The following is a 13,688-nucleotide window of genomic DNA, read 5'->3' on the forward strand; positions in this document are numbered from 1 at the left end:
ACACATAAACTCCTTCATTTAATTTGTCGTATGGTCTGTGGTCAACCTAGTGTCAAAGTTGTTCAAGTCGCCCAAAAGCCTTTGACATTGCTTAACGACTGTTATCTTATTAATAACAACCGGGACCGACTTTTTACGTACCCTCCAAAGCACGGAGACGCTCAGTTCAAATACCACTATGCGGCCACCCATCTATGGAATGTCCGCGGCAAGGTTGCTTAACCCACTGATAGTTTACCGACCAGTGAGTGCAATATATTATACTTCTATATTAAAAGAACAGTCGTAGCAGAGTGCTCCAGGTTTTAACCAAAGGCAACACTCCATTGACTTTTCGAAGTTATTTGTGTGTTAGAAATAATGATCACTTGTTGTAATGGTGGAGGAAAACATCGTGAATTTGTGATGAAACTTTGCATGTCTTTAAGATATGCATAATCGCCAGCACACATTTAGCCAGTGTTATACTCACGGCCTAGTCCCTCCCTGATTTCGCAAGAAGCGCTGCATCAAATCTGAACCCAATTCTGCCAAGACTAAGCATTCCATTTTCAAGAGTTGCCTATCAGCGAATATAATTCTGTTAGGAATAAGCTTATCTAAACTATAATCATTTACACTGTTACCACAGGTAATGGTATTTACTGTCCATAATAAATACCTAAAACATAAATAAATTGCCTTAAATAGTAACCGATGTATAGTACAAACCAGAAACCATATCGAGTAATATCAGCTTTGGTTTGGCTTCACTAAGGTTACTCATATACACTTGAGTTAGTTAAAGCGGATTTAAATAATTGATTATATTGCACATGACACTGCACTGCAATAACATATACCCTGCTTATTTTTTTATTAGAAATCGTGGGTAGTTGGTCTCTGAATAGGGTTTTATCTGAAACTCTGCAGTTTGGACTCCCTTACAGACACGAGTATTATTTATTTTAGTCCTAAACCAAATTAGATAAACACTGTATTCATGTGATGTGTAATGTGTGTAAAATAACTGCACGTTTGGCGCAGTGGTTTAAGCGGTCACCTTGCCGCAACAACTATAGCGCCGCGTGTGGTGGGTTCGAATCCCACCCGGTACAAATCTTTGTGTGATGAGCACGAGTATTTGTTCTGAGCCTGGATGTTAATGTATCTATATAAGTATGTATTTAGAAGTATATAAGTATGTTTATCAGTTATTTGGTTACCATAGTACAAGCTCTGCTTAGTTTGGAATCAAATGACCGTGTGTGAGTTGTCCCATAATATTTATTTATTTAAAATACGTTACATATACTTACGAGTAGTTACGAGGCTTGCTGGAATTTATTAATATCTTAAAATTTCCATAGTTTTCTATGGACGGTGGATATACACATACTCGTGAACACCAGATTGAGATCCACTGCTATAGAACAAAAGTTATTTTTTTCTTTTAATCAGTAACAATTATGAATAATGTTATTGTTGTGTATTACAGTTGCGGCACACAGACAACGTCGGACACGTACCGGATCACGGTGCAAGAGTGCGAGGGCTACGTCAAGATGTTGATGGAGTTCAACAACATGGGCGACCTCATGCGCTCCGCCATGACCAAGGCACTCATTAACCCACAGGTAATAACACAGGTCATGAAGCTCAACTATAGTTCTTTATTATTTGTTCGAATAAGACGAAGAGAACGTCTTGATGATGACTTTACATGGCTAACAGCCAGTTTCTTCATCAAAAGTAACAGATAAAGTATAGGGGTAACGTAAAAATGTCGGCCATTTAATTTCAAATAGAAGTCAATGGCTTTAGCTGTAACTTTAGATATGTATGAATAAACTGGCTGTAAAACGTGGACAGTCAAAGTCCCTTACCCGAACTTGGCCAGCGTGGTGGACTCAACGCCTGTCTTCCCTCATTTCTTGACGAGATTTTTGGCCAGCATTACCAGTAATAGATTAATGAAAAACTAATCTCTTGGCGATTGGAGCCGGAAGAGTTCCTATGACTATGATCCTATGTGAATGTTGCTTTAGTAGGTAAAAGAAGTGTCTTCTACGATATTGGTACCCAAAATAGAATATTAGGCCCCACAGCGACAATAGTCCAAGAGCTTTATTAAAATTAGTTCTTTTATGTTATGATTGCAGATGTACCGTAACCTGGTGGAGCCGCCATTCCCGGATACAGAGTACGGGTGCTATATGGCTGAGTCAAACAAAATGTATGAGAAGGCCCTAGAGATGTTCCCTGCGCCGGAACCGCCTGACGAGTAAGTGTAACATTGGTTTATTTTTTCACACTCACTTTGACATGATTCGACTGTCTATGTAGCGGTGAACAGTCGTACAGAGGTTTCAGGTCCGAATTTCAGGTACCTCCCGAGCTTTTCTGTCAAAAAGTGGTTAGTGATTGCCCGTAGTTAGAAAGTTTAGGTCGCAGATCTATGTGTGAAAGCACGTAAAACCGTCGGTTCGGCGCGTGACCGTCGGGTAACCGTCCCATCGGGTAATGACGATGATGAAGTGGTAATTATTTATTTTACACTTTTTGAACAAAGATGAATGGTGGACCTAATGCTAGAACCTTCTTCACTGAAACTTAAAGTTATATCTTTCGCCACAACACACGTGTAGTTAAAATTTAAAGTTAACTTGAGTGTCATCTAGTGTTAAATAATTTATTATTTTGTTTCAGATATCGTCACTTGCCTGCCTTAGCGCCGCGACTACAACACAACACACTACTAGACGAGTTCATATTCTGGACGTTCAAGTACGAGTTCCCACAGAACGTCGTGTGTTTCCTACTCAATATGCTGCCCGACCAGGATTATAAGGTACCAAAGATTTATATATTTTAATTAAAGTATTAAAACAGTCACTACAATTACAGGGTGTAAGGGAGACTCTCCCGACTGGCTTCTCTCTCAGTGATAGGGATTTGGTTAAACGCCTTTAAAAAACGCAATAATAGGATGCATTTCATTCTAGGTCTCCAATTTTTTTTCAACCAATTACTATCCCATTACCGGGCAATGGTCCCCTCCCGAACGAGGGAGGGGTTAAGCCTTGAGTCCAGCACGCTGAGCAAGTGCGGGCTGGGACTTTAGCATACTTAAATAAAATAATGTTTTGATAACATTTCAATGAAACAATACTTTGAATCTAAATAACAAAATTATTTATCCACAGGAACACCTAACCCGTACATTCGTGATGCACTACGCGCGCATACCACTAGTACTAGAAGACGCGGCGGACCCCGACACGTTGTCCAACCGCGTCGTGCACATGTCCGTCCAACTGTTCAGCAACGAGGCCCTCGCACTGCGCTGTGTACAACAACTACATCTACTCCACGTCATGGTGCTGTCACTACGCCTCATGATGGGCAAGATCCTCGTACAGAACACGCTACACGATCCCGATCAAAACTTCCACTATGTTATAGACTGTACTAGAAGGGTCATGAAGGAACACTGCTACTGGCCCCTCGTGTCCGACTTCAATAATGTACTGAGTCATAAGAGTGTTGCGTTATTGTTTCTACAAGATGATGCGCTTGTTGATATGTGGTTCGAGTTTCTGTCTATGTTGCAAGGTGAGTTGTATTTTTCTATTAATATTAACAACTAACTTTTATCCGCGATGTGCTACCAGAGTTTCTCTGGTTTGTGGAAAGTGTTGTCCCAAATAGTTTATTGAAAGAGTTAGATGGCTCGTGTTGTATTGAACAGGCTCAAGGCATTACCCGCCTGATTTTTAGAGTACTTATTTTTAATGGTCGTACACATTGTTATTTTTTATCACCCAAGCGCGTATACGCGCGTGACCTTCTTCTACCGACGACGCAGTTGCCCAGTTTCAATAAAACTAAGTGTCTCAACTGTATGTCGATTAAGAGAGCGTTGGAGTTCGTTAAGCAACACACGTCGCCGATTCTGCATGTTCTGTGTAACGTGGCAGGCATGAACGTGAACATCCGCGAGGTGGGCGGGCACATCGAGTTCGAGCCGTCGTCGTACTACGCGGCGTTCTCGTGCGAGCTGGAGGCGGCCGCCTACCCCATGTGGTCCGTGCTGTCGCACCTCACGCGGCCCGAGCACGCGCCGCTCGCGCGCCGCATCATCGCCGCCGCGCTCACCTACCTGCAGGAGTGGCTCGACGCCGTGCACTTCACGCAGCCGCACATGGAGCGGGTGAGTGCACTACTTCTCCGTCCTATACGTATTTCTCCAGGTATAAGCTAACTCTATTGAGTGCACGTAACAGGTTCCCGCTTTGCACGGTACGAAATCAATCCTTAATGTAATCTGTTACATTCCTTCGTGCCATTGTGCATATGAACGTTTCATTCGTGTGAGTTCTAACACCTGTACATTTATGTAACGTTTTTCTTTGCATCAGACTAGTTTGACGCTAATATATGTCGTGGACTCGATACTAGTCGATACCCATACGATAATGTGTATTTATGGCAATGTCGTATTTTAAACAAAATACAAATATTTTCTTTTTGTTCATGCAGCAAGACAAGGAAAAGTTGAAACCTGTAAGTTTTATTAATTAATTGTGCGTATTTATTAGGATGTTACTAGTTGGTTTTTGCATAAAATTTAAGTTTAAATCATTATAAGATGCAGCGTTTATGGATCCTAAATATATCATAAAAGAAAATCCAACTTCAATAGTATACTCGCCACAAGCCACGCAAAAAGCTTGATGACGCTGGCATAAAATTTGTGACAGCCACCACGCTTACCTTGCGTGGCCCGCGAGCTGCTAGTTCGTAACGTAGAATACCGTCACCTATTGGCTCAAGAAGCTATTCGCTTGCTGGCGCCCGGCGCGGGGCAGTCGTTGCTTCTCGTAACATGCAGTGCGCTCGTATGAAGCGTGCCGAAAACTTGCTCGGCCGGAACGTTGCCGTCGCCGTGCTTGTATAGTGTGCGCTGTCATAAACTTGTTTTATGTTTACCGCTCATGTGATATAAATGTGGTGTGTCGTGTGCAGGCGGAGGTGATGCACGCGTCGTTCCACTTCCCGCTGCACCGCTACCTGGCGGCGTTCCTGTGCGCGGCCGTGCGCGGCATGGGCGTGCGCGCCGCCGACGTGCTGCCGCCGCCCGACCTGCTGGCGCTGCTGGCCGTGCACCCGCTCCGAGTGCAGGTACACACACGCACCACTCCACACATACACACCTACACATACACACGACACTAACATACGGCACATTTTCAAGTATTTTTCGATAAATCATTCATTGTAAAGAACGCGATTCAAAGACGAACTATCTTAATCAAAATATTTGCGTATTTAAGTAGTACTGTATCGCCCCAGACAATCATTTATTCATTTTTAATGGTAATTCTTTCATACTACTGAAAGAAACACTTATTAAAACTCATTTGAAATAGTGGTAATAACTTTATTTAGGGTTAGTTATATAACAACTAGGTACTGTATAGTTTAAGATAACCTATTCTTATACTTAAATGTAATCAGGTGAGTCTATTTATAACTGTTATGGGTCAGAATTAATCGAATGATTTGTTGAGTCGAATAAATAACCCGATTGGCAATGACCGAACCAGTGTAATAATTCTACTCGAATTATTACTCGATTTATTGTTCGATAAATATTGAACCGAACGTGGCGACCCGAATATTTATAGTAAGCCTTAATAACTATATATCTACAGTATACAATTAGTTCGCTTCAATATGATAGCTTTCCGTGGTGAGTTCTTCGTCTGCTACAAGGTATTCGGGCAATGGTTCCGCCTTGATGTGTGACGAGTAGTCGTAGGTGAACAGTTTGATGCCGATGAAGCCGCCGGTGCCCCATCGTCCTCGGTGGTACAGACCAACTCCGCTGTTCAAGTTCTGACTATTTTCGTATGCTGTAAAGAAAAGTTTTTTTTTAACTTTAGGAATCATTGTTAAGATGAGGGAGTAAAATTAATGTGATCCTAAACTTTGGTTTAGGTTCCCAAAGAGGCGATACCAACTCTAGTGGGCGGTGAAGCATTTCGTGAGAGGCGGTAGTGACTGTAGTGAGTCCCCAGACAAATGATCAAAAACAAAAACACATAAAATTTATATAAAAATTGAGTAAAAAGGGTCGCTGAATTTTTTTTTCTAGAAAAAGGGTCGGTACTCCAAAAACTTTGGGAAGCCATGCGAGGTGACGATAAATATTTAACAAAAAAATATCCCTTTTTGACTCAATATGATCTCACTACCTTCATAGCGTTAAGCGATACGGAAGACAGACTTTGCAGTTTATATTATAATATGATGTCGCAACAATAACCACGAGTAACCATTGCAATAGTAATAAAGTAAATTCATAATATTTTTACTTAAACCATATAAGATTATTAGTGATACATACCTTTGCCAGATACAACATTTTGTATATCAATGAAGGGCACGGTTGTCTGCGCGGCGTCCTTGCCGTAGTCCGAATGAGTGAACTCTACGTACTGGCTGTGGCTCGAGTCTATGTCGTACTTGTTGTTGCCTCTGGTCGGCAGGTCGGGACTGTATAGATTCAATCTTGAACTGCACACAAAGTAAATTGATTTAGTATAAGATGTATGGACGTGAAAGAAGCTAAAGATATTTGTAGGGATAGCCAGTAGCGTTTTTGGTCTTTGCTCTTATGGGAAAACGGCGTGATTTTATTTATGTATGTCATGTAGTTAAATATAAAATGTGTGATTATCTATAAAAAAATTACGTTTGTAATATGGGACTAACATTGTAAATGGCGAAACATGGGTGTATTTCATACACTTCTGTCTCTGTCTGTCGGGTATAATAGACGTAATGTCATGTATCTGCGTTGGGTGAACATAAACCGTTCTAATAGTGAAGCAAATTTTAAACCCTAGACGCAAAAAAGAGTATATAAGTTTGACGTGTCTGTCTGTCTGTGGCATCATAACTCCCGAACGGATGCATTGATTTCAATTTAGATTTGTATTAAAGGTGACTTATGTGCGAGTGTTTGTAGAAATGTTTGATGAAAATCGGTTAAGCCGTTTAAAAGTTGTAGGGGGTGAAAGTGGGAAGATTAACCGAATGCATGCATTTACCTAAACTAACCAATAAATAAAAAGTATGGAATCGAAAATTAAAGTATAGTATTAGGGGTTTTTAAATTTACAATTTATATTATAATGTTTTTACCTGGGGAAGTTTGGAGTGGTGATCCATTTAGACTTGCTGGTGTCCAGTTTCCCTGTTTCGTAGTCGAACGGTGTAGACTGAATCGAAATATACAGATGTTTCGAGTATGTCTGGAACCTTAAATATTTTCACAACATTAATACATTATTAAGTTATACGCAAGAAAGAGAAAGATTAATAAATTCATAGGCAGATTTAGGCTTTATATGGCTTCTCCGTATTTTGTGTATGTAATATTATACTTATTCTATACGGATTGAAGAATTCGTCCTAATTTTTGGATAAGACTGTTCAATTTTCTTAATATTTTTTGAGAATTAAGTATAAAATACGAAAAGTTTACCTGATGCCAGTGAGAACGTAGCCAGCAGGGGACTCCAGTTTATCCAAATCGATGGCGCGCTTGGCATTGCTCAGCTTATGATAATCAGTTCCTTCGTATACGCCAATGTTTTTCGGATCGAATGTGCTAAGTGGGACCAGTTCGGAAGGTCCGACGTGTCCACGTGGTCCTAAAGTACCCTGATTGATCTGAAGGTAGAACACCCTGCCTTGCTTCTGAAGACGTACTCCCGTCACCACCCTACAAAGAGAACATTTGCATAAATCCATCATCATCACCACCACCACACAAAGACTTCCTCAACCAATGCACTATTCAACACAAAAATAATTTTACAATTCGAACCAGTAGAACCTCAGATTAACGCGTTCAAAATATGACTAGTCTATTTTATTAGTTAGGATTATGAGCAAATATTATGCCATTTACAAAAATTGGTAACTATATGATATCAACCGATCTTTGAAAACACATAGGTGAGCTTTCCTCGTTAGGGAAAAGTTAGCGGCAGAATAATGTCCTCCTAGCCGATACCCGGCTACGGCGGTCAGTTTCATTGAAACAGACGGCGACAGGAAACTAGTGCAATTACGAACAAAGATAGTCGAAAAACTCACTTGTTTTTAGATGTGTCTGCTAACACAGGTCGCAAACTGAAGTAACGGTGTGATCTATCGCTAGCATCGTCGCAGATGCACAGACAGTACGAACAGTGCACGAACCAGCGATGCCATGACTCCACCTGTAACACAAATGCATTTATTGTCTATAACGTATATATCAGCTTAGTATTTCGACCAACTATGTTACTTTATTACCTCAACTTAGTTACCTGAGTTAAAACGCGATACCCTTCGCTAAGACTGGTTGTCAGACTTTCAAGGTTCTGGCTACTTTTGATGTCTGTCAAAGATCTTTAAAAATTTCAGCCGAGACCCACAATTTAGCCACTCATCCGCAAAACAACCTTAATAAGCGTAGCTTAACTTCAGAGATCGATCCGCGCGGCTGTTAATAACTAAGCCAAGAGCTTCTCTACCACTATCCATATGATAAATTAAATACTGTATGTGATGTTTCTAGTACTACAAGTGGTTATTTTGAATATTTACCTTGGTTGTTCCTAGGCTGCAGTATCCGCTTTGACCCAAAGTGCCTCCATTGACATATTGGATGAACTCATAACGCCTGTTGCTGTAGTAACTCTGTAAATAAAGATAAATAAATTTAACCTATCAACGTCCAACTGCTGGGCAAGAATTTCCTCGCAAAACGAAGGAAGGGTTAGGCCTTGAGTCCACCACGCTGACCAAGTGCGGATTGGGTTAGGTTACTTAGTTTGAATTCTTTTGCTAGATGTCAGTACTCTTACTGCTATATCCGACTACTGGTTATAAGGTTTCGGATACAATCCTGGGTCGCACAAAGTACTATTGGGCTTTCGATTTATATTATAATATTTCTCAATAGTAGCCTGCAGTTTGGTAATTTGTCCGGTAAATGGCAATAGGCTCGCCCCCTATTACATGGGACTACTAACTAACTAACATTGTTAATGGCCAAATAAGGGTGTATTTCATACACCTCTAAGTACTACACACACCTTCGGTTATAACATGCGTGATATTATGTATGTATATACAGATGAATAGTTTAAAAGTCTCTCGAGCCATTAAATAAGTCATTATCACTAAAACAACGGTTGTATAGTAACTCAACGATCTCTTAAATTATTTATACAAAAATACTCAGTTTTGATAATCTATTTATTGTATAAAAACACCCAATTTCTAGTGTATTAAATTCTTATCAACTTTAACCTCACAGGTCAAGTAGTTTATAATTATAATTAAAGAAAAATGTATTTATCGCGTATCTCTCAAATAACCAGTATCATTATATAATAAGTTAGTACTAAATTGTTTGAAAAACGCTATTTCTGAAACTAAGCCTATTTTATAATGGTATCAGTAATAAAATAATCATGTATTTATAATAAAAAAAATCGTTGGATATAATTTTGATTGTATAAGAGGTCTCAACAAGAAAAGTAGTAAAAGTCCCGACTATTTTTTACGCTACGCTTATCCACGTCTAAATTACTGACCGATTTTTATAAATGTTGGTACTGAGTTTGACTTTGAGAAAGAACACAGACTTTTTAAGGCCAAAAAGTGGACTGAAAGGCGTTAAAAGTGGAGATCGAATCACTAAACCACGCGGGCAAAAGTTACTTAAATAATAATAAGAATAAAAGTAATAAAATAAAACAGACTTACCGCAGGACACACCCACATATCAGATTTGAAAAATTTGCAGTCGATAATTTCACCTCCGCACTTGGGCTGTTTGGAGCAGTACTCGGAGTCGTACGAACATCCATGGTTCCATGCTGACTTGTAGTATGGACAGTCCTTCCTGCAAGTGCCGTCGCTGTTCATATCTACCTCGTTCTCAATGTAGCCTTGAAGCAGACGGGTTACTTCCGCGTATGTGTCTGAAAGAACAGTGACAATTACTACATTTTCTTCCCGTAGTAAAACTATTGAGTTGAGAATAAACGAAATACGCGATATATTTCCTACTACTTACAGTCGAGTAAGAATTGCTATCTACACATTCGGTTCGGCACTAATCTACATGTTGGACGGCAAGACCGAATATGTGTAGATTAATGTTCGGGAAAAATACCACTCGACATCGCTACCCTGTGACTATTTGTGACGATTGTACCCGAAGGAGCTACCCAATCGGACCAAGCCGGGCGGACAAGTACAGTTATTACTTCGAGTCAGTTTTGTTGTTCGATATAATACTGCCGAAGCGAACGTGCCGAGCCGAATACGTGTCCCGATAAAACTGGACTATGAGAAAATATGGTATATTATTTCCTTAAATGTTCGAATACGAAGATCTATATTTTGTGCAGACTAATCAAGTGTTCAGTAGTATTATGGCTATATGAAAATCTTACCGGAGTTGTAACTGCTAGGTGAGCACTTGTACAGTTCCCTCTTGGCTTTAGCCAGGGCAGTGCGCGCGGACGCGGCGACCTCCGCCGCCCGAGTGTTGTACCTCTCTCGGACCAACGCCTCTTCCATTTTGAAGCTGCCTGTAACACACAGTATGTCTTATGTTAAAAGATAATTTTACCAAAGTCTCAGTTTCACTAAATCTTATAAATCAAAGTCCTCTAGCTACGTCTGTCTGCTTGTCTGTCTGTCTGTCTGTCAAGTTCAAAGTCTACTTAGATTACTTATTTTATGCGGTTTCAGCAATAGATAAATGCGGTGCAACCTAATCGTAGCTAGGGCGGGCCACTAAGTTATTAAACCATATCCCCTTAACTTATAATACTCAAATATTAATTGTATTTTTTAAATATTCTCTAATTGCGCTATCGCGCTCCATAAGAAGCATATGTTTTGTTTTCTCACCTCTTTCGAACTGTCTGAGCAGCTGCCATGAGTAGCGCAGGAGGCTGTAACTCTTGATCTCGGTTTGCATTATCGTGTTGTATACATCCAAAATTATTTGATGCGCCGACATTTTCAAGTCACACACGTCTGATTCCAAATCCTATAAATAAAATTATAATAACATTAAGTTCCGAAGATAAAAACGTTCATTTTAATGTTGATTTGGGAAAACCCAATCTTGTTACGCAAAAGGTGCTGAGTTCAAGTTATTTTTTTATTGATCGATATTATCTTAATCAACACAAACTCTTTTTATGAGCTTTCCAGATGAATTTTGTTACTGAATATAATACACAAACTTGTTTTATGGTTGTCTCTTGGATCGGCATGTAACATCTTTACCACTAGGTAAGATGGGAGACCAAAGCCTAATCCAATATTTAATAAGTTAACCTTTATACCGCCATGGTCGGCTATACTCTACAAATCAGAAAGTTAAAAAAGACTTTCACATACCTGTTGCAAAAACGAATGCACTATTTCGATAAGTCCCTCATTCTTGAACAGCGGTACAATTAAATTGTGAATCTTCTCCAATATGCCTGCTGGGGCCCCGGAGTCTAGGGAGACGACCCATTCCGCGTAGTTGGTCAGAGTGTCTTCCTCTAGATTGTTGTGGTTCATCACGCTACGGTGCAGCTGCTTGTCGATCAACGACAATGTGCTCAAGAAGTCAGTCCATTGGAGCAGCCTCATCTCCAATTTTGACGATCTGCTTTTTGCTGTGACCATAATAAGAAAACATGTTACTAAAACTGTATATAAATGTACATTTTGATATCAAGGCTATTGTATACGAAGATGTAGGTAGTAGTGAACATCCACGTTTCGACAATAATAAAGTTAGTCCCATGTAATAAAGGACGAACCTTTTGCCATTTAACGGGCATGTTACCAAACTCTGGATATCTATTGAGAAATGTTCTAATGCGAATTAGAAAAGATCAGTACCTTGCCCGTCTTAGGAATCGAACTCAAGATTTCATGATAAGTAGATGGATAGACTACCGATCGCGCCACAGAAGCTACACAAAAATTTATAATATTAAAATGTATCGCAAAATTTGTTGCTAAGCCCAAATCTCGAGAGGAGCTGAACCGATTTCGCTTTTTTTTTATAAGGTCCCTTGAAATACGAGGATGGTTATTATGGATATTTTGAAATGTAAAAAGAAAATAGGCGGTACAAAGTTCGCCGAGGCAGCTAATATTTAAATAATAAAATGAATGTGTAGACAATAGTTTCGTATTATTAAGTCATATCGCAAAGAACGTGTTGGTTTCATATTTCGCATCCTCTCACGTTGCACTTGCCAATAACAGATAGTGTTTACATTTGTACTTATTTTTACTGAGAACTTGACTTCGCTATCTATGTGCAGTATCAAGTAACTCCTTACTGTTGTAATTATAAACAAATACCTTTTGTTTTTCTAGCCTTATATTTAAGTGTTTTTTTTTTAACGAAACCATGGATCCCCTAGATCGTATTGCCAACACTTATGCGGACTAGATTTAGTCACACTGTCTATAATTTTCATTCTCTTGATCTAGTTTGTAGATTGATAGACGTAGGTATGTTTGTTACTCTTCGCGAAACAACTACTGGACAGATTTTTTTTGGAAATTGGTACACTGTTAGCCTGGATTATCACATCACATAGGATACTTTTTAATCCGGGAAATCTTTTCACGCGGACGAAATCGCGGATAATAAGTAGCGTTATATACTTAAAATGATTTGTAAAATTTTGGTTTGTATTGTGGGAAATCTTGACAAAGAATGCAAAGGACTTTGACATCTTCAATTGATATCAGAAATCGTAACTGCCCTCCGAGGCGCAAATATGTTGAGCTTATTAACTAATTATGTTTGTAGACTGATAGTCTTATTTGTGTCACTAAGTACGCCAATTAAGCACTATTTAATTTATAAACATTTTGACTATACAATATCGACACAGGAAAATATAATTCTTAAGATTTTTACGATGTATGTATGATGCAGAAGAATATGAGCTGAAAACCTTAACATTTTGGCGGTTTTTAGTGATATTATGTAAGAAAATACTCGTAGAAAACGGACATCACGATTAACCTCTTGAAAATTGCGTCTCGTACTAAATGTTATACTTGGTTCGGATATTAACTTTTAACCACAGAAATGATTGTATGAATTACAGAAGGCAAGAATTTAAAGAAAAATAAATAACTGAACATTTTCATACCTTTCTCCATAATAATTTGTAGCGTAGGACTGTTCTTGATGAGTAGATCAATGCTGGGTCCATCGGGAATCACTTTTTTGTAAAGGGCAATCACATCAGGCGTTCTAGGAGTTACATCGTAAACTATCGAGTTGTCCGTCCGCGCGTCATCGATCTCAAACAACGAATTTGTAGCATTTATTTTGGCGAAAATAACGCCGGTAAATAAAAGTAAAATCACTCTTAAGTGTATCGCCATGGCTGAGTGACACTTGAATGTGGTATGTGGCCAATAATTTTAATTATATAGTTATTTGTATCACATCCAAAGGTCAGACTCGATAAGAACGACAGGTCACTCCTCTTCCCTATCTCGAAGTGAGGCCGTTGGGTTTTGCCCGACTATAATAACAATATTGTATTTTGCGACGTTGTCTTTTTATGTTAAGAATGAATAGTATTTAATTG

At 39.2% G+C, this 13,688-nt stretch overlaps 2 protein-coding genes across 2 annotated transcripts in view; one reads left to right on the forward strand and one right to left on the reverse strand.

Moving 5' to 3' along the window:
- The window catches only part of Ubr3 (Ubr3 ubiquitin ligase), a 56,666-nt gene that overhangs the window by 24,110 nt on the left and 18,868 nt on the right, over positions 1-13,688 (forward strand). Inside the window, exons 4-10 of the mRNA XM_076121857.1 lie at positions 1,478-1,616; positions 2,142-2,263; positions 2,689-2,830; positions 3,186-3,594; positions 3,960-4,192; positions 4,522-4,545; positions 5,008-5,163. Of these exons, the coding sequence (XP_075977972.1) occupies positions 1,478-1,616; positions 2,142-2,263; positions 2,689-2,830; positions 3,186-3,594; positions 3,960-4,192; positions 4,522-4,545; positions 5,008-5,163 (1,225 nt within the window). The remainder of the gene's footprint in view (positions 1-1,477; positions 1,617-2,141; positions 2,264-2,688; positions 2,831-3,185; positions 3,595-3,959; positions 4,193-4,521; positions 4,546-5,007; positions 5,164-13,688) is intronic.
- LOC142977959 (uncharacterized) lies at positions 5,402-13,607 on the reverse strand. Its single transcript, XM_076122109.1, has 11 exons — positions 13,242-13,607; positions 11,470-11,735; positions 10,972-11,113; positions 10,509-10,646; positions 9,814-10,031; positions 8,647-8,739; positions 8,152-8,276; positions 7,535-7,774; positions 7,192-7,308; positions 6,392-6,561; positions 5,402-5,897 (listed from the first exon to the last, which is right to left on the reverse strand). The coding sequence occupies exons 1-11, from the start codon at positions 13,477-13,479 to the stop codon at positions 5,704-5,706; spliced, it is 1,941 nt and encodes a 646-aa protein (XP_075978224.1). The 5' UTR covers positions 13,480-13,607; the 3' UTR covers positions 5,402-5,703.

The sequence above is a fragment of the Anticarsia gemmatalis genome, chromosome 13 (assembly GCF_050436995.1).
Source record: "Anticarsia gemmatalis isolate Benzon Research Colony breed Stoneville strain chromosome 13, ilAntGemm2 primary, whole genome shotgun sequence".
Classification (NCBI taxonomy): Eukaryota; Metazoa; Arthropoda; class Insecta; order Lepidoptera; family Erebidae; genus Anticarsia; species Anticarsia gemmatalis.